This window comes from Scyliorhinus torazame, chromosome 6, assembly GCF_047496885.1.
Source record: "Scyliorhinus torazame isolate Kashiwa2021f chromosome 6, sScyTor2.1, whole genome shotgun sequence".
NCBI classification, from domain to species: domain Eukaryota; kingdom Metazoa; phylum Chordata; class Chondrichthyes; order Carcharhiniformes; family Scyliorhinidae; genus Scyliorhinus; species Scyliorhinus torazame.
Window position 1 is genome coordinate 207,579,962 of NC_092712.1, and position 23,673 is coordinate 207,603,634.

Here is a 23,673-nt window from a genome sequence, read left to right on the forward strand (position 1 = left end):
CGGGGCTTCTGCACAAATTCCTAATCCATGATATAAATTTGGCCCAAAGCCAAGCCTTCCAAGGATTTCAAAGAGGTACTCCACTCAACCCTGTCAAACGCTTTCTCAGCTTCCATTGAAATACTCAACTCTGGCTTGGGCCCTAAGGAGGGCAACAACACAATGTTTAACCATCTCCTGGGCAGCACTGTAGTGCAGTGGTTAGCACTGCTGCCTCACGGCACTGAGGACCAGGGTTCGATCCCAGCCCTGGGTCACTGTCCATGTGGGGTTTGCACATGAATACAGTTTATCCTTATTGCTTGCACCTATGATTTCTTGCTTAATAGCTATAATTTGTTCTAACTCCCTATAGTCTGCTTGTAGGATCTCAACACTTTATTTTACCTATGTCATTGGTACCACAACCACTGGCTGTTAACACTCCTCCTTCAGAATCCCATGCAGCCGCTTTGTGACATCCTTGAACAAGGCACCAGGGAGGCAACACAACATCCTGAAGTCTCTTTTGCAGCCGCAGAAGCACCTGTCTATTCCCCTTACTATTCAATCCCCTATCTCTATGCCCTGCCATTCTTCTTCCTCCCTTTTTGTGCAGCTGAGTCACCCATGATGCCCCCAATGATGTAGAGCCCTACACACAATGATGTTGAGTCCCACCCCAAATGATGTCAATGTCTTCTTGACCCCTCCTACTTTCACTCACACAATGCAAGTTGCAGAAACCCCAAATCTCGCCCTCGCTGCCCAGTCCTCTCACACTCAGCCCAGCTGCCTGGCTGGCCTCTGGCCGAATCCTCCCGATCCCGCTGGCTGCTGCTCCCCGATTCTCTGAGACATGATGCTGGCGCTTGCTTGGCCTTCTTCGTACCCGACTGCTGCTCTGCTCACCCCTCGGCTCTCGATCGGGTGGCTGGGTCTCGAGCCATGACCCTTAACGACTGCATGTGCTCTTGGCTGGTTGCCTATCTGCTGCTGGCTATCTGGCCTGGACTCTGCTCTTTATCCCTCAGTCTCTGGTCTTGTTGCTGCCTAGTCCAGCCTTCTCACTCAGCCTGGCCTTATTGTCCTATGGTTCTGGTCGAGTCGCCCTGCTCCTACTGGCTGCTGCTCCCTAGTTCCGCGAGACATGATTCTGCCACTTGCTGGGCTTTCTTTGCACCTCCCAATGGCCAGTCTGCTCACCTCTCGGCTCTAGCTCGGGTGGCCATGCCTCGAGTCCCGATGACCCTATGCGTTCCTGGCTGGCTGCCTGGCTGCTGCTGTCTATCTGGTCTGGCGGCCGGTTCTTTTTAGTTGGTTGCCCATTCGCCCTCCTCAGCCCTGGCCTGGAGGTCGAGTCACCCAGCTGCTCCCCTTGACAGCTGTTGGCCAGTGCCTCCTCCTCACCTCACTGAAAGCTTTGCAGGCTCGCACCCTGATGTTAGGTTGATGACCTCCCTTATCCTTCAGGCTGCCTGCCAGGCCAAATGCCAGAATCCTGGTTTCTGTTTTGCAGCTTTACTCAATGAAAGTTCAGAACCTTCACATCAATTCAGGAGATCTGTGTCTTAACTGCTTTAGGTTTCCACCACCTCTCAACGTCTGGCAAACTGTTTTCCCGCTATAAAAGGGAGTCCACCAATCGAGCCCATCAGCAAATGAAGAGCTACCAAGATATTCCCACCACAACTGTTACCTCGTCGTAGGGCCGGGGCCCTGCTGCAGCGCTGTGTTTCATTGAATGTCTGTCTCTGGCCCCCTCCAACAGTACCTAAAACGGTATATCTGTTTGAGAGGGGACGGCCACAGGGGTTTCTGCACTCCCTGCCTCCCTCTGCTCTGCCTGGTGGTCACCCATCCCCTTACTGCCTGTTCAGTCTTTACCTTCAGTGTGACTACCTCACTGAACATGCTGTCCATGACAATCTCAGGATCACGGACGCTCCTCAGTGAGTCCGCCTGCCTCTCCAGCTCAGTTCTATTCCATAATCGTGCTTATGAATAGCATCAAACGTTCGCAAACTTACCCACAGCTTATTTCCATAATTCTGTTACTTTTTATTAACCCAACTATTTAAGACTAAATAATCATTTAAAGTATCTTGGTTTATTCAGCTTACATGTTCCAGAAGTCCCCATGACTATAAATGATGACATGAGAGAAATAAAGATTTGCATTTGTATGGCGCCTTTCACAATCACCAGAAATGTCAAAACGATTTACAGCCAGTATAGTTCTGAAGTGTAGTCACTGCTGTAACGTAGGAAACATGCAGCTAATCTGAGTACAACATGCTCCTAAACTACAAACAATAGAGCGATAATGGCCAACTAATTTGTTTATTTGGGAGATGTTGAATGAAGGATAATTACTGGCAAGGGCACCAGGGATAACTTCCTTGTTTCGCTTCAAAAAAGTGTCTTGGAATCTTTATAACAACCTGAAAGAGCAGACAGATAGTTTAATGTCTAATCCAAAAGACAACACTTCCAACAGTGCCACCCTCCCCCAGTAATGCATAGGTATGCTAGTGTTAATTTTTATGCTCAGGAACTTGAACCCACAGCATTCTGACTGGGAGCTGACAGTAGTGTAACCAAGGCACAACTGACATTAAAAAACATGATTCCACAAATGTAACATAGGAATTCAAGATTGATTTTGCACTGACAGTATGTAGAATACAGAACATTTTTGACATATTATAAATAGTCATGAGCAAACTGATAAATTAATGAAGAAGGCATTAGAAAATTGATAAATTTAAGGAAACAGCAGGTATTGGTCTAAAATGGTGGGTTAGGACAATGAAAGCAGACATGGAACAATACTGGATAGGCTTTGGATAGGCTGCAGCTCAAAACCAGGCGATACTAGCGTGAGGATGTCCCAAATGAGCACGTAATTCATTGGTAATTCATTTATATGGTTATCAGACTTTAAATACCCAATAAATTGGAGAAAATTGCCAAGACTTGGGAGAAATGGCTGCCAAGCTGAGATACAGAAATCAGAAAGTGGCTCCATATCAACAACTAAAGCTACTACTCCAGAGTGCTTCTCAGTGACTGGAGCTATGGGAAATAGAACCATAGCATTTCTAAATACTCACTAATTTTCTTGTGAAAAATGAATTCTAGAGTTTGCGTATAACTGATGTGAGATTGATAGATCTATAATTGCCTGTTTTCTTTTATTTATCCCCTCATCAATCTCAGCTACTCTTCATTCATGGCAAATTATGACATTTTATATTGAATCGGAGAAATTTGTAGGACATGTGGAGGCTATATGGCCCATTATGTCTGTTCTTTGACAGAGAAATGCAAATCAATCTCATTGTCATGTTTTCTCTCCATACCATATTTTCCCCTGCTTTAAATATTTATCCAATATTCCCTCAGAAAATGCAATGGCCTCTGCCTCACCTACTTTCTGGGACAAAATATTTCATGCTCCACCAATCTACCATGAGGAGAAATGTTTTCCTAAACACCCTCTTCACTATCAACAGATAGTTTTAAGTCATATCCGGGCAGCACAGTAGCACAGTGGTTAGCACAGTTGCTTCACAGCTCCAGGGTCCCAGGTTCGATTCCCGGCTGGGTCACTATACAAGTCTCCCAACTATGCCACAACACCCGGAGGCGTGGCCAATCAACTCTAATCCGAAAGTATCAAATACCACGCAATCAGAGAGGCAAAGACCACGACATCGGCCCCTTTTCCTTCCAGCAACTTTGGCACCACCGACACCCCAAAGATCACCACCATAGGCTCCGGCTTCATCTCAACCCCTACAATCCTCGATAAGGCCTCGAACACCGCCTCCCAAACGTTCTCCAACTCCTCACACCCCCAGAGCATATGGACATGATTCATTTGACCCCTCCCACAACTCTCGTACCCATCCGCTATCTTCGGAAAAAAACCACTCATCCAGGCCCCGAGTCATGTGGACCCTGTGCACTACCTTAAATTGTATAAGACTCATCCTTCCGTAGGAGGAGGGTGAGTTCACTTGGCACATTACTTTGCACCAAAGTCCCCATTCTATCGCCCTTTCCAACTCCTCCTCCCATTTCCACTTAATCCTTTTCACTAAAGCTGTGCCCTGCTCCCCCAACCACCCATATATATCCCAATCCTACCATCCTCACCGCCCCCCCCCCCCCCCCCCTATCCAGGAGCAACATTTTCTGCAAAAAGGTATACTCCAGCACCCAAGGGAATGAAGGCAGCTCCTTGCGCGCAAAGTCCCCCACCTGCCAATATCTAAACTCACTCTCCCTTGGTAGCTCAAACCTCACCTGCAGCTCCTGTAGCCCAGCAAACTTCCCCACTGCAAACATGTCCTGACCTGCACTAATCCCTCCTTCCTCCATCTCCTATACATCCCATTTATTCCCCCTCGGTGTAAACCTATGATTCACACAGAGTGGAGTCATCACCGACATGTGCCCCAGTTTAAAGTGACTACTCAGCTGGTTCCAAATTTTTAAGGACACCTCCACCACCGGACTCCTTGTTTACTTCCTCGGGGCGAACGGCAGCGGGGCTGTCACCAGAGCCCTCAGACTTGTGCCCTTCCAAGACTCCTCTCTAACCTGACGCAATTTGCCCCCTGCCCCTCCCACCATTGTCTCAACTTCTCCACATTCGCTGCCCAATAGTATGCAACAGATCCCGGAGTGCCAGCCCCCTTCCCACCTCTGCCTTTGCAACAGAGCCCTCTTTACCCTCGGCACCTTCCCTACTCATACAAATTCTCAGATTAACAAATTGGGAGGGACTGAAACATAAATATAAACAGGAATCCTGGCAGTACATTAATTTTCACCACCTACACCCTCCTGCCAATGTCAGGTGCAATGCATCCAACCTTTAAAGGTCCCCCTTAACCTCCGTCACCAATCCCATCAAATTCCACCGATGCATTCTGGCTCACTCATATGTTACTTGAATCCTCAAGTATTCGAGCTGTTCCCTTGCCACCTTAAATGGCAGTGCCCCGAGGGTCGCCCCCCGACCCCACTGCATTCACTTGGGACACCTCGCCTTTTCCCTAGATTCAATTTAGAACATAGAAAAATACAGCACGGAACAGGCCCTTCGGCCCACGATATTGTGCCGAACCTTTGTCCTAGATTAATCATAGAATTTACAGTGCAGAAGGAGGCCACCCGGCCCATCGAGTCTGCACCGGCTATTGGAAAGAGCACCCCACCCAAGGACAACACCTCCACCCCATTCCCACAACCCAGCAACCCCACCCAACACTAAGGGTAATTTTGGACACTAAGGGCAATTTATTGCGGCCAATCCACCTAACCTGCACATCTTTGGACTGTGGGAGGAAACCGGAGCACCCGGAGGAAACCCACGCAGACACGGGGAGGACGTGCAGACTCCGCACAGACAGTGATCCAAGCCGGAATCGAACCTGGGACCCTGGAGCTGTGAAGCAATTGTGCTATCCACAATGCTACCGTGCTGCCCTTAAATTTATAATCTTTAAAGACCCCAAACCTCGCCAGTAAGCCCATGATTCTGGCCATGCTTTCTAACGGGTCCATTACGAACAGCAACAGGTCATCGGCATACAACAACACCTTGTGATCCCTGCCTCCCCTCTCAATCCCCTACCACTCAGCCAAGGTCTGAAGTGCCATCACCAAGGACTCAATCACCAACACGAACAATAGCGAGGACAATGGACACCCTTGCCTCATACCCATGTGCTGCACACACACACACACACACACACACACACACACACACACAGAGTGTCTCATTTGTTCGGTACAATATATCTATATTTGGTGAGCTAGTTATATTTGGAGAACAAGCTAGGTGTGGCAAAGTATTTCACATTCTAGGTGATCATTCAGTTTTAAACATTTTTTTCTTTCTTCGAACTCAACAAAAGGCTTGGCTCTCAAACAAACATATCAAGCCCAAACAGTTCACCATTGCAATAAATAATTATAAAACTAAAAAAATAACTGCACCTGTCATGTCAAGGCAGCCGGAGCTTTCAAGGGAATATGATTGAAGGCTGTTGTTTAGGTGTGCTGCTTCTGCTCTGGGTGGTGATTGAGGTAATCTTCCCTGACTAAATAAATTAGAGGAAGAACTATGACCTGTAAAGAAAATAATAATCTATCACACAAGATTGTGGACTTGATTTACAAGCCTCAAATAAATCAGGTAACTGAACAGATATTACAAGTTATTTATAAAAAAGGATTGATATATTATACAGTATTACTGATATTGCAATATGCTCCAGTATTTCACCTAAGTGGTTACTTTCAAATTTGCTGACCGTTGTTATATTAATGTATAACTGGGGCAGCACAGTAGCATTGTGAATAGCACAATTGCTTCACAGCTCCAGGGTCCCAGGTTCGATTCCGGCTTGGGTCACTGTCTGTGCGGAGTCTGCACATCCTCCCCGTGTGTGCGTGGGTTTCCTCCGGGTGCTCCGGTTTCCTCCCACAGTCCAAAGATGTGCAGGTTAGGTGGATTGGCCATGTTAAATTGCCCTTAGTGTCCAAAATTGCCCTTAGTGTTGGGTGGGGTTACTGGGTTATGGGGATAGGGTGGAGGTGTTGACCTTGGGTAGGGTGCTCTTTCCAAGAGTCGGTGCAGACTCGATGGGCCGAATGGCCTCCTTCTGCACTGTAAAATTCTATGATTCTATAACTCACTTGTAACTCACTCCCAGTGAGCCAGAGAACACACAGCCAGAATGAGACACAACAAAGAGTGAGTTGGGAATTTGAAGCTAGGTGGGAATTCAAAGCTTGGTGGGGAGGAGGTGTTTTTTATCCCTGGTAAGTGACGGGTAAGAAGTTTTTCTTTTTTCTTTTCATTGGTATATTTATTTATTTTTTCTTCGTTTTTCTTTTTTTTTTGGAACTGTAGTTGGATAAGTTAATCGAAGGTTTAAGACATGGCAGGAGATCCCAGACCCGTGTCATGCTCCTCATGAGCGATGTGGGAGCTCAGGGATACGTCCACTGACCCTGGCTCCGACACGTGCAAGAAGTGTGTCCAGTTGCAGCTCCGGTTAGACCACTTGACGGCTCTGGAGCTGCGGATGGACTCACTTTGGAGCATCCGCGATGCTGAGGACATCGTGGATAGCACGTTTAGCGAGTTGGTCACACCGCAGGTGAAAGTTGAAATGAAATGAAAATCGCTTATTGAGGGAGATGGCTCACCAGGGGAAGGCAGCAGCAGCAAGGTTCATGGCACCATGGCTGGCTCTGCTGCACAGCAGGGCAGGAAGAAGAGGGCAGGGCTATAATGATAGGGGACTCAATCGTAAGGGTATAGACAGGAGTTTCTGCGGAAGCAAACGAGACTCCAGGATGGTATGTTGCCTCCCTGGTGCAAGGGTCAAGGATGTCACGGAGCGGCTGCAGAACATTCTGGGGTGGGGTGAACAGCCAGCTGTCGTGGTGCACATAGGCACCAACGATACTGGTTAAAAAACGGGACGAGATCCTACAAGCTGAATTCAGGGAGTTAGGAGTTAAACTAAAAGGTAGGACCTCAAAGGTAGTAATCTCATGATTGCTACCTGTGCCACGAGCTAGTCAGAGTAGGAATGTCAGGATAGATAGGATGAATGCGTGGCTCGAGAGATGGTGCAAGAGGGAAGGATTCAAATTCCTGGGGCATTGGAACCGGTTCTGGGGGAGGTGGGACCAGTACAAACCGGACTGGTCTGCACCTGGGCAGGACTGGAACCGATGTCCTAGAGGGGGTGTTTGCTAGAGCTGTTGGGGAGGGTTTAAACTAATGTGGCAGGGGGATGGGAACCAATGCAGGAAGTCGGAAGGTAGTAAAACAGGGACAGAAACAAAAGGCAGTAAGGGGGAATGTCTCAGGCAGAGAAGCCACAGTCAAAAATCAAGAAGGGCGACAGTACAAGGTAAAGTGACTGAGGGGAGCTCAGTGAATAGGCCCAGTAATACTAAAAGGAATAAAACGGGAAGTAAAAACATAAATGGTAAGCGACGCGGCAGGTTGTTACATGAAGATATGGGTTCAACGACAAGGAAAATTAGGAGAAAAGTTAAGAGGAAATATAACTTAGGAGAGGTTACTGATCGAGGTGTTAAGATTCAAAACAGAGGTATAAAAGCCAACAAAGTGTACTTTACCTGAATGCTCGTAGTATTCGGAATAAGGTAAATGAGTTGATGGCGCAAAACATTGTGAATGACTATGATTTAGTGGCAATTACTGAAACATGGTTAAAGGATGGTCACGACTGGGATTAAATATCCGAGGGTATCAAACTATTCGGAAGGACAGAGTGGATGGTAGGGGAGGTGGTGTAGCTATGTTATTTAAGGATGACATCCGGGCAATAGTAATGGATGACATCGGTGCTATGGAGGATAAGGTTGAATCTATTTGGGTGGAAATCAGGAATGGTAAGTCGTAAAAGTCACTGATAGGAGTAATCTATAGGCCACCAAATAGTAACATTATGGTTGGGGCAGGCAATAAACAAAGAAATAACGGATGCATGTAGAAATGGTACAGCAGTTATCATGGGGGATTTTAATTTACATGTCGATTGGTTTAACCAGGTCGGTCAAGGCAGTCTTGAGGAGGTGTTTATAGAATGTATCCGCGATAGTTTCCAAGAACAGTGTGTAATGGACCCTACGAGGGAACAAGCGGTCCTAGATCTGGTCCTGTGTAATGAGACAGGATTGATTAATGATCTCATAGTTAGGGATACTCTCGGAAGGAACGATCACAATATGGTGGAATTTAAAATACAATGGAGGATGAGAAGGTAAAATCAAACACTAGTGTTTTGTGCTCAAACAAAGGAGATTACAATGGGATGAGAGAAAAGCTAGCTAAGGTAGACTGGCAGCAAAGACTTTATGGTGAAACAGTTGAGGAACAGTGGAGAACCTTCCAAGCGATTTTTCACAGTGCTCAGCAAAGGTTTATACCAACAAAAAGGAAGGACGGTAGAAAGAGGGAAAATCGACTGTGGATATCTAAGGCAATAACGGAGAGTATCAAATTGAAGGAAAAAGCATACAAAGTGGCAAATATTAGTGGGAGACTAGAGGACTGGAAAATCTTTAGGGGGCAACAGAAAGCTACTAAAAAAGCTATAAAGAAGAGTAAGATAGATTATGAGAGTAAACTTGCTCAGAATATAAAAAGATAGTAAATGTTGCTACAAATATATAAAACAAAAAGAGTGGCTAAGGTAAACATTGGTCCTTTAGAGGATGAGAAGGGAGATTTAATAATAGGAGATGAGGAAATGGCTGAGGAACTGAACAGGTTTTTTGGGTCGGTCTTCACAGTGGAAGACACAAATAACTTGCCAGTGACTGATAGAAATGAGGCTATTACAGGTGAGGACTTTGAGATGATTGTTTTCACTAAGAAGGTAGTGATGGGCAAGATAATGGGGCTAAAGGTAGACAGCTCTGGCCCTGATGGAATGCATCCCAGAGTGCTAAAAGAGATGGCTAGGGAAATTGCAAATGCACTAGTGATAATTTACCAAAATTCACTAGACTCTGGGGTGGTTCCGGCGTACTGGAAATTAGCAAACGTGACACCACTGTTTAAAAAAGGAGGTAGGCAGAAAGCAGGTAATTATAGGCCAGTGAGCTTAACTTCGGTAGTAGGGAAGATGCTGGAATCTATCATCAAGGAAGAAATAGCGCGGCATCTGGATGGAAATTGTCCCAATGGGCAGACACAGCATGGGTTCATAAAGGGCAGGTCGTGCCTAACTAATTTAGTGGAATTCTTTGAGTACATTACCAGTGCGGTAAATAACGGGGAGCCAATGGATGTGGTATATCTGGATTTCCAGAAAGCCTTTGACAAGGTGCCACACAAAAGGTTGCTGCATAAGATAAAGATGCATGGCATTAAGGGTAAAGTAGTAGCATGGATAGAGGATTGGTTAATTAATAGAAAGCAAAGAGTGGAGATTAATGGGTGTTTCTCTGGTTAGCAATCAGTAGCTAGTGGTGTCCCTCAGGGATCAGTGTTCGGCCCACAATTGTTCACAATTTACATAGATGATTTGGAGTTGGGGACCAAGGGCAATGTGTCCAAGTTTGCAGACGACACTAAGATGAGTGGTAAAGCAAAAAGTTCAGAGGATACCGGAAGTCTGCAGAGGGATTTGGATAGGTTAAGTGAATGGGCTAGGGTTTGGCAGATGGAATACAATGTTGACAAATGTGAGGTTATCCATTTTGGTTGGTATAGCAGGAAAAGGGATTATTATTTAAATGATAAAATATTAAAACATGCTGCTGTGCAGAGACCTGGGTGTGCTAGTGCATGAGTCGCAAAAAGCTGGTTTACAGGTGCAACAGGTGATTAAGAAGGCAAATGGAATTTTGTCCTTCATTGCTAGAGGGATGGAGTTTAAGACTAGGGAGCTTATGCTGCAATTGTATAAGGTGTTAGTGAGGCCACACCTGGAGTATTGTGTTCAGTTTTGGTCTCCTTACCTGAGAAAGGACATACTAGCGCTGGAGGGTGTGCAGAGGAGATTCACTAGGTTAATCCCAGAGCTGAAGGGGTTGGATTATGAGGAGAGGTTGAGTGGACTGGGACTGTACTTGTTGGAATTTAGAAGGATGAGGGGGGATCTTATAGAAACATATAAAATTATGAAGGGAATAGATAGGATAGATGCGGGTAGATTGTTTCCACTGGCGGGTGAAAGCCGAACTAGGAGGCATAGCCTCAAAATAAGGGGAAGTAGATTTAGGACTGAGTTTAGGAGGAACTTCTTCACCCAAAGGGTTGTGAATCTATGGAATTCCTTGCACAGTGAAGCAGTTGAGGCTCCGTCATTAAATGTTTTTAAGCTAAAGATAGATAGTTTTTTGAAGAATAAAGGGATTAAGGGTTATGGTGTTCGGGCCGGAAAGTGGAGCTGAGTCCACAAAAGATCAGCCATGATCTCATTGAATGGCGGAGCAGGCTCGAGGGGCCAGATGGCCTACTCCTGCTCCTAGTTCTTATGTTCTTATGTTCTAATGCTGGTGCTAAGTCAGTAATTTCAAAGTAAAACGTAAAACCCAGATCTGATTACAGTACACAACCAAGAAGGCATTGAAACTCAATCTCACTGCATTAACTAATGTTCACACCTAGGCATTTCTTTTTAGGAGTACACATACATATCAAACACAACGATAATGATATTTCTGATAGCAGACTAATGAAGCTACTGAGATTACCAGTGTGCAAACAACTCTAATCAACTCACAACATCTAGAAATTAGGGACTCAAAAATCCCTCAGAAAACAACAGAATAGAATTTGATGAGTGAAAGATCAATTTCGAGGACTATTATTTCAGCCAGTTTACTCAGTGAGTAGCTGGACCATGCAAATTAGGAAGATCTGGTTTGTTCCACATTGCGTGCGGGTCAGTGGATCTTAGTGAAGACAGCTGTAGTAGAACTTCAAATTATAGGTTAGAATGTTAAGGGCCATAAAGGGGAAAACTCACGGTTTTGTCAGAGTCCTTCCTGTTTATTTCCTTTGTTCCATTTCTCTTACTTTATATTTATTATTTTTGTCTGTGGACTCATAATCGGGATATGGCTTTAAGCAGAAGACTCGTTGAACCAGCCTGCTTGCCTGGGCACTGCATTCCCAGGTTTTGTATTTTAAAAAGGGAGAACTCGACTCTTCGACACAGACTAGATCTTAGGAACCAGCTGTGGAGTGAGTCGGTGTGATTGGTTAACTGGAAACTGGTAGGTTAGCCAGGGACAGTGTTCTGCCTGACAACGGTCAGTAATTGGTTCCTTCGTGATGCTTTCTGAGAGAACTTAGAATCATAGAATCTCTGCAATGCAAAAGGAAGCCATTCGGCCCATTGAATCTGCACTGACCCTCTGAGAGAGCATCCTATCTAGGGTCATTCCTCCACCCTATCTCCGTAACCGCACCTAACCTGTACATCCCTGGACACTAAGAGGCAATTTTGTTTATCACGATCAATCCACCTAACCTGCACATCTTTGGACTGTGGGATGAAACCGGAGCACACGGAGGAAACCCACACAGACATGGGGAGAACATGCAAACTCCACACCGACAGTCATCCAAGGTCAAAATCGAACCTGGGTCCCTGATGCTGTGAGGCAGCAGTGCAAACCACTGTGCCACCATGCCCCCCTAAAAAAAAATGTATATGTCGCCACAGTTAGTAGAAGTGTTTAGCCCTTGGAAGTGAAAGGAACGCTCTCTCTCTCCTGCTTGCTGAAGTGAAAGAACTGCTCTAATGTTCTGAAGTGGAGATGCTGGCATTGGACTGGGGTGAGCACAGTAAGAAGTCTTGCAACACCAGGTTAATGTCCAACAGGTTTGTTTCGATGTTACTCGCTTTCGGAGCACTGCTCCTTCCTTCGGGGAATGAGGAGGTGGGTTCCAGAAACATATATGTAGACAAAGTCAATAATGCAAGACAATACTTTGAATGCAAGTCTTTGCAGGTAATTAAGTCTTTACAGGTCCAGATGGAGCAACTGGAGAGTGGGATAATCACAGGTTAAAGAGGTGTGCATTGTCTCAATCCAGGACAGTTGGTAGGATTTCGCAAGCCCAGGCCAGATGGTGGGGTGGTGAATGTAATGCATCATGAATACAAGGTCCCGGTTGAGGCCGTACTCTTGTGTGCGGAACTTGGCTCTAAGTTTCTGCTCGGCGATTCTGCATTGTCACACGTCCTGAAGGCCGCATTGGAGAACGCTTACCCGACGATCAGAGACTGAATGCCCTTGACCGCTGAAGTGTTCCCCGACTGGGTTACAGAAACTCAGCACCCATGGACCAGTTGAACCAGGAACATTCCTCGTCACAATGGACATCTCAGCACTCTACACCAGCATCCCCCATGACGACAACATTGCTGCAACAGCCTTAGTACTCAACACCGACAACTGCCAATCTCCAGACGTAATTCTGCAACTCATCCGCTTCATTCTTGGAGTAGTGTTCAATTCTGGTCGCCACACTACCAGAAGGATGTGGCGGCTTTAGAGAGGGTGCAGAAGAGATTTACCAGGATGTTGCCTGGTATGGAGGGTATTAGCTATGAGGAGAGGTTGAAAAAACTTGGTTTGACCTCACTGGAACGAAGGAGGTGGAGGGGCGATCTGATAGAGGTCTACAAAATTATGAGGAGCATAGACAGAGTGGATAGTCAGAGACTTTTTCCCAGGGTAGAGGGGTCGATTACTAGGGGGGCATAGGTTTAAGGTGCGAGGGGCAAGTTTAGGGGAGATGTACAAGGCACGTTTTTTTACACAGAGGGTAGTGGATGCCTGGAACTCGCTGCCGGAAGAGGTGGTGGAAGCAGGGACGTTAGTGACGTTTAAGAGTCATCTTGACGACTTCCGGTGACGGCGGGAGGGAGGCGGTCGCTCGGGAATGGCAATTTTGGGGCTTTAAGCCCGGTCCCAGGGTCCGCGGAGGCGGTAGAAGAAGGGAGAAGGCACGGAGGAGGCACAGGAGGGAAAAAAACCCCAAAGGAAAATGTCGAGGGTGAGCAGAAAAACGGCCGAAAAAAAACCAGCTGGAGGTCCGTCGGGGAGTGGAAAGGTCACCGCGGGGTCACCAGGAAAAATGGAGGCTGGAGCACCAGGGAAGGCCGCACTACTTACGGCTGAAGAAATAACCAAGGTGATGGCTGCGGAATTTGAAAAGCAGTTGGCGCAGATTGCGAAATGCATGGAGACGGTGAGGAAGGAGATGAGGGAGGCTTTGAGTGTGCTGGTGGAGGAGGCGGTTTCCCCAGTGAGAATGGAGGTGGCGAGCGCAGTGGCGGAGGTGCGAGAGCAAGGGGGGGCGCTGAAGGAAGTGGAGGAGACGTTATTGCAGCACGGTGATCAACTTGCCTCGATGGGGAAAGAGATGCGGAAGGTGATGGATACTAACAAGGATCTGCGAGGAAAAATGGAAGACCTGGAAAATAGATCCAGGCGACAGAACTTGAGGATTGTGGGGCTGCCCAAAGGAGTTGAAGGACCGAAGCCGACTGAGTATTTTGCCGCGATGCTGGTGTAAGATTAAGGGTGACTACGGGTAATCCCTGATTTATTTTTGTCATTTGTTTATGTAAACATGCGGGTTGAGGTTTGGGGGTTGGTGGGTAGATGGGATCGTTGTTGTTATTATGGGGACTGACATATCTTGCTGATTATTGTTTATCGTTGATGGATGTAAATGTGGGAGAAAATGTGAAAATGGAGGAGAATAAAAACAATTTTTAAAAAAAAATGGCATCTTGACAAAAACATGAATAGGATGGGAATAAAGGGATACGGACCCCGGAAGTGCAAAAGATTTTAGTTTAGACGGGCAGCATGGTTGGCGCAGGCTTGGAGGGCCGAAGGGCTGTTCCTGTGCTGTACTTTTCTTTGTTCTTTGTATTCTGGATCACAACGTCTTCACCTTCGACAAGAAGTTCTTCATCCAGAAACACGGAACAGCCATGGGGACCAAATTCGCACCTCAATATGCCAACATTTTCATGCACAAATTTAAACAAGACCTCCTCTCCGCACAGGACCTTCAACCGACGTTATACACCAGATACATCAATTACATTTTTTTCCCTTGGACCCATGGCGAAGAATCACTGAAACGACTACACAATGACATCAATAAGTTCCATCCCACCATCAGACTCGCCATGGACAACTCTCCAGAATCGGTTGCATTCTTGGACACACTCATTTCCATCAAGGATGGTCACCTCAGCACTTCGCTTTACCGCAAGCCCACGTACAACCTCACGATGCTCCACTTCTCCAGCTTCCACCCTAAACACATTAAAGAAGCCATCCCTTATGGATAAGCCCTCCGTATACACAGGATCTGTTCAGATAAGGAGGAGCATAACAGACATCTACAGACGCTGAAAGAAGCCCTCTTACGAACGGGATGTGGCGCTCAACTCATCAATCAACAGTTCCAGCGCTCCACAGCAAGAACACGCACTGACCTCCTCAGAAGACAAACACGGGACACAACCGACAGAGTACCCTTTGTCGTCCGTACTTCCCCGGGGCGGAGAAACTACAACATCTTCTTCGCAGCCTTCAATACGTCATCAATGAAGACGAACATCTTGCCAAGGTCATCCCCACACCCCCACTACTTGCCTTCAAACAACCGCGCAACCTCAAACAAACCATTGTTTGAAGCAAACTACTCAGACTTCAGAACAGCGACCACGACACCACACAACCCTGCCATGGCAACCTCTGCAAGACGTGCCAGATCATCGACATGGGTACCACCATTACACGTGAGGACACAACCCATCAGGTACCTGGTACATACTCGTGCGACTCGGCCAACGTTGTCTACCTCATACGCTGCAGGAAAGGATGTCCCGAAGCGTGGTACATTGGCGAGACCATGCAGACCCTGCAACAACGGATGAACAGACATCGCGCGACAATCACCAGTCAGGAATGTTCCCTTCCAGTCAGGAACACTACAGCGGTCAAGGGCATTCAGCCTCTGACGTTCGGGTAAGTGTTCTCCAAGGGAGCTGTCAGGACGCCTGACAACGCAGAATCGCCGAGCAGAAACTTATAGCCAAGTTGCGCACACATGAGTACGGCCTCAACCAGGACCTTGGATTCATGTCGCATTTCATTCACCCCCCACCATCTGGCCTGGACTTGCAAAATCCGACCAATTGCCCTGGCTCGAGACAATTCACACCTCTTTAAAGACTCACATTCAAAGTATTGCCTTGCATCATTGACTTTGTCACCTGAGGAAGGAGCAGTGCTCCGAAAGCTAGTGATTCGAAACAAACCTGTTGGACTTTAACCTGGTGTTGTAAGACTTCTTACTATTGTTCTGAAAACAGTGAGTGCCTGGCACATCTTTACTGTGAATCTGAAATGATGCTGAATCTGCAAAGAAAGTAGACAACTTTGTCAGAGAAAACCATCTCAAGCCTAGAAGAAAGAAGTATCAAAGCGGAAGCCTGAACTTCAGAAAGACATTGACTGGTCCTCATCCCAGTGCATGAAAGATCCTTATCCTTTTATTTTTATTTGTATTTTCTTTCCCTTTCCACCACCTTTTCCCCTGTTTTGTCTGTGAGGAGAATGGGGCGAGTTAGGAATTGGTGGTGGGAAAGGGGTAGTCGATAGCCAATTGCATTTTCAGTCCATTTAATTATAATAAAAAGTTACTTATGTTTTAAAGTTACAAACCTGGTGACTAGTTTAAGGGGCTCAACCAAGAACCTGGGTATTTTAAATAAATTCTAATTCAACCTGTGTTGCGATTCCAGGTCAAGTGGGGCTGGAGTTGACTGTGCACTAGCCCAGGGTGTCGCGACTGTTTTCTACTCTTTTATGTAGCAGCCCTTGCCGAAAATGAGTGTTTGCTCCTTGAGTGGCAATAGGACCAGGCTTGACTCCACCATTCCAACAACCCTAAGGTATATACCCTGCTGAAACATACTACTGATTAGGAAATGCAGACATGAATAATAGTTATGAGTGAACTACTGTTCATGGAATGATATATCAAGGCTTTCAGGCTAAAATGAAGAGCAGAATATTAGCAAGAGAAGTGTTTTAAAACTATATGCCCATTAATCATTCTATTATCAACAATGCAATTAAAAGAATCACTTCTTTAAGGTTGACATTTCAAATAGATTTTTATTTGTTTGAGTTTACATGCACCAAATGGCTGAAAAATATTGACTTAATCCTAATTATTGTAAAATGCTTATAACTATGATATTCATGGTATTTTGATGTCTCAAATACATTCAAAATGCTGAAGCCTATCAAAAATTGATTTTGGGGTGTGATGACCTTTGCCCCAGAAGCAATGCAGTAAGGAAATTTTGTAATTTCTTTGTGGAATCTATAAGATTTATTAAAAATGACTTTTAAGTGTTTACATCAGTTGTAAAGGATTCAATTGCAATTTTCTTGAAGAATACAAAATATTGGCCCATGTGACCAGACGACTCTTGACCTGGGGATAAGGCAGGAAAGTGGAGTTGAGGATAATATCAGATCAGTCATCTCATTGAATGGTGGAGCAGATTCGCTGGACCAAATGGCTTACTTCTGCTCCTACTTCTTACGGTCTTATGGAAATAGTACCAACAGGAAGGAAGTGAACATATAGTTGTACTGTAAGACACAAAGGGGAGTCACAGCAGAGAGGAGAACTGAGAAGGCACATTTATAAAGAGCTGTGTGTAAACAGTACAGAAAGCTGTTCCCCTGCTGCTGCTTCAGTTTTGCCAGAGTTGACCAGCCAGACAGTTTGACAAGGTTTATTCAAGGGATAAGGTAAAGGAGGACTCTGGGGAATTGTTTTTCCAATCAAGGCAGTTGTGAATCTAGTTAAGGCAGTTTTACAGTAGTGTGCTGTTCGAATGCTGACTATCTCAGGGATCTCAGATTGAATATGGTGGGTGCAACTCGAGGGCCAAATTATTTGAATGGAAAAACGAGAGCGCCTACGTACCAGAGAACCTTGGAACAGCACACTGTGCAAAATGTCTGTGGTGACTGAAGTGAGTGCTTGTGGTTGTGATTATTCGTTAACACATAAATATTTAGTAACATGCACCACGTTGAGCCTCCCAGAGAAACCGGAGTGAGAATAAGGTTGATCACCTGGTGATGTCAAGTCTGGCTTAGAAAGGTGGGAAAGGTAAAGACTCAAGCACTCATCAGAGCAGAGGAGGTTTTGTTCAATGGGAGTCGCATGCTACTTTTGTCACAAGAAAGGACACATGAAGGCTGTTCCCATGTTCATCCTGTGAGGCAGGTAAATCAATTATCTTAGAGATACAGGATCAGCACAGTCACTTATGTTGTCAAGTGCTGTGAAACTTCTCTGAAATGTTTGCAGGGTAATAAGGTATTGATGGAAACTGTTTACCCATTGCTTTGTATCAGATGAATTTAAAATGTGGCTTATTTACTGATCCTGTTACTGAGTGTTGCTCCTACTTTACCTGTTGAATTGATTTCTTCTTAGAAAACGACTTGACTGAGGATAAGATATTGCCACCTTCAGTAATTTGGGAAAGGGCATTGAGCCTGTTGAAAGTGAAATTGGACAGGAAAAGCTGGGTGACATGAAAGGCCCAACTATCTGTTGTAAGAATGTTACTAAAATTAATACTGCAATTAAAAATGTGTTCACTGAGTCAGAAACTCAGCCTAATTTAAAAATGACAATGGAGCAGCCAGCTGAAAATTAACTGTTAAGAGTAGTTAGAGATGATGTAAAACCGACTGAATTTAAAATGTAGAAAAAGCAGTGGCATGATGAGGCAAAGCAAATAGCAACAGTTATTACAATACCAGACCACAACCCAACAGTTGCTAGTATAGTGGACTGAAACCCCAATATTTTAGTTTACTTTGTAAGACTGTGCGAAAAAAATGATTCGCTCCATGAGTGATTGCATGAAGAAATAGGGATTTGGTATTTTTAAAACGAAAACTTTATTATGAATACAATATTAAACTCTTTAACTTCAGAACTGAAAGGAATAGCTTACAGCTACCCCTTAAACACTACTACGCAATTCCCCATTAAACTACAAGAAGCATACAGCTCTCAATCCAACTTAAAATCAGCACTCTCGGCACACTATACCAGCATCCCCCATGACGACGGCATTGCTGCAACAGCCTCAGTACTCAACACCGACAACTGCCAATCTCCAGACGCAATTCTGCAACTCATCCGCTTCATTCTGGATCACAACGTCTTCACCTTCGACAACAAGTTCTTCGTCCAGACGCACGGAACAGCCATGGGGACCAAATTCGCACCCCAATACGCCAACATCATCATGCACAAGTTTGAACAAGACCCACTCACCGCACAGGACCTTCAACCGACATTATACACCAGATACATCGATGACATTTTTTTCCTTTGGACCCACGGCGAAGAATCACTGAAACGACTACACGATGACATCAATAAGTTCCATCCAACATCAGACTCACCATGGATTACTCTCCAAAATCAGTTGCATTCTTGGACACACTCGTCTCCATCAAGGACGGTCACCTCAGCACTTCGCTTTACCGCAAACCCACGGATAACCTCACGATGCTCCACTTCTCCAGCTTCCACCCTAAACACATTAAAGAAGCCATCCCCTATGGACAATCTCTCCGTATACACAGGATCTGCTCAGACGAGGAGGAGCATAACAGACATCTACAGACGTTGAAAGATGCCCTCGTACGAACGGGATATGGCGCTCGACTCATCGATCGACAGTTACAATGCGCCACAGCAAAAAACCGCACCGACCTCCTCAGAAGACAAACATGGGACACAAGCGGCAGAATACCCTTCGTCGTCCAGTACTTTCCCGGAACGGAGAAACTACGACATCTTCTTCACAGCCTTCAACACGTCATCGATGAAGATGAACATCTTGCCAAGGTCATCCCCACACCCCTACTACTTGCCTTCAAACAACCGCGCAACCTCAAACAAACCATTGTTTGCAGCAAACTATTCATCCTTCAGAACAGTGACCACGACACCACACAACCCTGCCATGGCAATCTCTGCAAGACGTGCCAGATCATCGACATGGATACCACCATTACACGTGAGAACATCACCCACAAGGTACCCGGTACATACTCGTGCGACTCGGCCAACGTTGTCTACCTCATACGCTGCAGGAAAGGATGTCCTGAAGCGTGGTACATTGGCGAGACCATGCAGACGCTGCGACAATGAATGAACGGACATTGTGCGACAATCACCAGGCAGGAATGTTCCCTTCCAGATGGGGGAACACTTCAGCAGTCAAGGGCATTCAGCCTCTGATCTCCGGGTAAGCGTTCTCCAAGGCGGCCTTCAGGACGCGCGACAACGCAGAATCGCCGAGCAGAAGCTTATTGCCAAGTTCCGCACACATGAGTGCGGCCTCAACCGGGACCTGGGATTCATGTCCCATTACATTCATCCCCCACCATCTGGCCTGCAAAATCCTACCAACTGTCCTGGCTTGACACAATTCACACCTCTTTAACCTGGGGTTACCCCATCTCTGGATCTGTAAAGATTTAATCACCTGCTAATGCTCGCATTCCAAGCATTGTCTGGCATCTTTGAACCTGTCTATATATATGTTTCTGGAACATACCTCTTCATTCACCTGAGGAAGGAGCAGCGCTCCGAAAGCTAGTGACATCGAAACAAACCTGTTGGACTTTAACCTGGTGTTGTAAAACCTCTTACTGTGCTCACCCCAGTCCAACGCCGGCATCTCCACAACTTAAAATCAGCATGGCATAGAGTAATATTTGCTTTACAGAACAGATTTGGGCTCCGGTTAGAGCCGTTGCAGACTCAAGCTGCAGACTAGGGGCTGTTTAGCACAGGGCTAAATCGCTGGCTTTGAAAGCAGACAAAGGCAGGCCAGCAGCACGGTTCGATTCCCGTAACAGCCTCCCCGAACAGGTGCCGGAATGTGGTGACTAGGGGCTTTTCACAGTAACTTCATTTGAAGCCTACTTGTGTCAATAAGCGGTTTTCAATTTATCATTTCATTTCATTTTTCATTTTAATTTCATTTTCAAGCTGGAAATCTCAAAAAGCTGTTCAAACTGGCTTGTTACAGCTTCTTCCTTGACTTCAGACAAGCCTGCCCTGTTTTAACTATTATTACTCTTTTTAAACTATCTTACTGGGAAAGAAATCTGCCATAACTTGTGGGCTAAAAGTGTCCTTCAACACATCCAGATGGTGTGGCAGTAGATTTTGTGATGAATCTTGAAATTATTATTTAGTTTTTAATATACTGTTGCAGTAATGTTATTAAAAACCCTGGTTTAAAATACACACACACAGTGTGTCTACTAAAGCTGTAATTAAGGTGTTGTAAAAGTGAGGTCACCATTGCTTCTAACCACTTATTTGGTTACAGATAGTCTTTTGATTGCTGGAGATTCCCTGGAGTGTATATAATTTATGAGGGGGTGATATTTCATCCGAGGTAAGCGGTGATGGAACTTAGTGGTATACAGGTGATGTAATTAATGGGAGGAGCCAGCTCTGTATGTAGCCTTTTCAGTCCGTTATAGGATTTTAAGTTGAACAGCAGTTTTGTCAAATGTTGTTAGGTTGAACAGTAGTGTGCTGGATCTGCTCGTGAAAGGAACTGGGGCGACATAGTGGAACAATGGTTAGCACTGCTGCCTCACAGCACCAGGGACCCGGGTTCAATTCCGACCTAGAGTCACTGTCTGTGTTGAGCTTGCACTTTCTCCCCGCGTCTGCGTGAGTTTCTTTTGGGTACTCTGGTTTCCTCCTTCAGTCCAAAGATGTGCAGGTTAGGTGGATTGGCCATGCTAAATTGCCCCTAATTATCCAAAAGTTAGGTGGGGTGATCAGGATAGGGCGGGAGATTGGGCCTAAGTTGGGTACTCTTTCAGAGGGTCACAGACTCGATGTGCTGGATGGCTTCTTCTGCACTTTAGGATTATATGAACTCTCTCCAAATGTTTCCACGCAGCTAAGCAAGTAACCTGTTGCGTTAACTTTATTTATAAGTGGCATTTCAACTGCATTGGGTTGTCTAATTGGAATTCGTACCAGATGTCCTCCAACACATTACAATTACTCAGGCACTGTCCAGTTGGTGTGGCAGTAGTTCTTGTGATGAATGTAGAAATTGTTACTTTGTTTAATATACTGTAGCAGTAATGTTATTAAAAACTCTGGTTTAAAATACACACCGGCAGTGTGTCTACTGAAGCTGTAATTAAGGTGTTGCAAAATTGAGGTCACCATTGCTGTAGATAATAGGTTTAAGTTTTTCCTTTTATTTAAGAACTGTTTAACTGATAATTGTAAAGCTATTTCTTTGATGTTAATAGGTTAATTCTGTGTTTAAACATAAGAGATACCTATTGGTCAGAGTCATCACTCCTGGGGTGAAGTATGGTTTCCTCACAGTTTTACAAATTTTTAAAAAATTGCTTGGGGTTCTTGGCCAGTATCCTAACAAATGTTGGGGTCTGATCCGGTATCATAACACTTTGTGGAGCACAAACCTACTTTCCACTCACAAATCCTCCAGCCAGCAACTCTTAGTTTTTTCTAAAGACAGTACAGACTTTTGGATCAAAAATTACACCTTAGCATTCTGACAGAAGATTCTGATGCTAGACACAACTAGCCAGCTTCAGATGAAATTCCTGTACTGCCAATTTGAAAATGTGGAAGTTTACAGGCATTTACAAAATCAACATTTTGTTCCAATTTCAGGGTGACTGAAATTACTCAAAATCATTCTTGGAAATATATTTCTAATCTGTGGCTGCATAGACTATAGTGACAATAGAGTTGGTAGTGTTTACCTGGAAATGGTATTTTTCAAACTAGAGTATTTCATTAACCTTGAAAACGCTGTCTAAAATGAATTATCTATTATCCTACATTCAACTTTCCAGGAATAATTTTACAAATTCATGTTGCAGAGCTTTACTTGCTGATTTTCATGATTCACATGATTTTGGGTAACCCTGTATATTTGCGGGTGCGACTTGCGATTTGCATCCAGTTCCAAAAGCGATAAGCAATGTTGCATTTCCAGATTTGTAGCATAGCCCAAGTGGTCCGGTGCTGAACTGGTCTCTGTTGCATTGCTGGTGGCCATTGTTGACTCCAGAGGGCCATGTAGCATTCTGAACTAACCCATTGTTATGACAGTTCTCTCCTTTCAAAGGCACAATCTTCATTAAGGGGAAGCTACAGCAATGCTCTGCAGGCTGCTAGACAATCACTTTGAAGCATTCAGGGTCAAAGGTGATGTATGAAGCAAGTGAAAGGACTCTGCTTCAACAACGTTGACTGGAAGTACTGGTCAGGCAGGTGGGGGTCATGTTTTCATCAGGGAGCGGGAGGCGTTCCAGGGTCAGTCTTAAAAGAAAAAAGGAGCAGATGACAAGGGATGTTAATGCACCAGTGTCACTCCCAGGACATGGCAGCAGCGCAGAGGTAAGAGCTTCCCTCACTGCCTCCTCCTCTGGATGTCCTGCTCATGTTGCAGATCAAATGACCCTGCAACTATCTCTGGTCAACAAAAGCCTCCAAATTGCTCCAGCAACTCGCATACTGATTTCACAAACTCTGCTTTAGCTAATCCGATAGCACGTACAATGCTTTTACCTTGGGCCAATCCGCCATACCTACCATCTTCACCTGCAGCTTGTTGAGTGGCAGTTTAAATAGTCCCAGAAGGGACCACTTTGCTTCATAATGCTTAATGTAGTGTCATGTGAGAGTACCTTTAAGAAGTGGGTGTTTATGGGCAGCATGGTGGCGCAGTGGATTAGCCCTGCAGCCTCATGGCGCCGAGGTCCCAGGTTCGTTTCCAGCTCTGGGTCACTGTCCATATGGAGTTTGGACATTCTCCCAGTGTTTGCGTGGATTTTGCCCCCGCAGCCCAAACTTGTGCAGGCTAGGTTGATTGGCCACGCTAAATTGCTCCTTAATTTGAAAAAATGAATTGGGTATACTAAATTTTTTTTAAAAGAAAGAAATGGGCGTTCGTCAAATAGCTGCAGTGATGCCAGAGTGTGGGTGGAGCTGGGCTGTCT

At 45.3% G+C, this 23,673-nt stretch overlaps 1 protein-coding gene across 1 annotated transcript in view; it reads right to left on the reverse strand.

The window, feature by feature from the left end:
* The window catches only part of nek10 (NIMA-related kinase 10), a 460,338-nt gene that overhangs the window by 68,874 nt on the left and 367,791 nt on the right, over nt 1-23,673 (reverse strand). Inside the window, exon 29 of the mRNA XM_072509340.1 lies at nt 5,995-6,126. Within this exon, the coding sequence (XP_072365441.1) occupies nt 5,995-6,126 (132 nt within the window). The remainder of the gene's footprint in view (nt 1-5,994; nt 6,127-23,673) is intronic.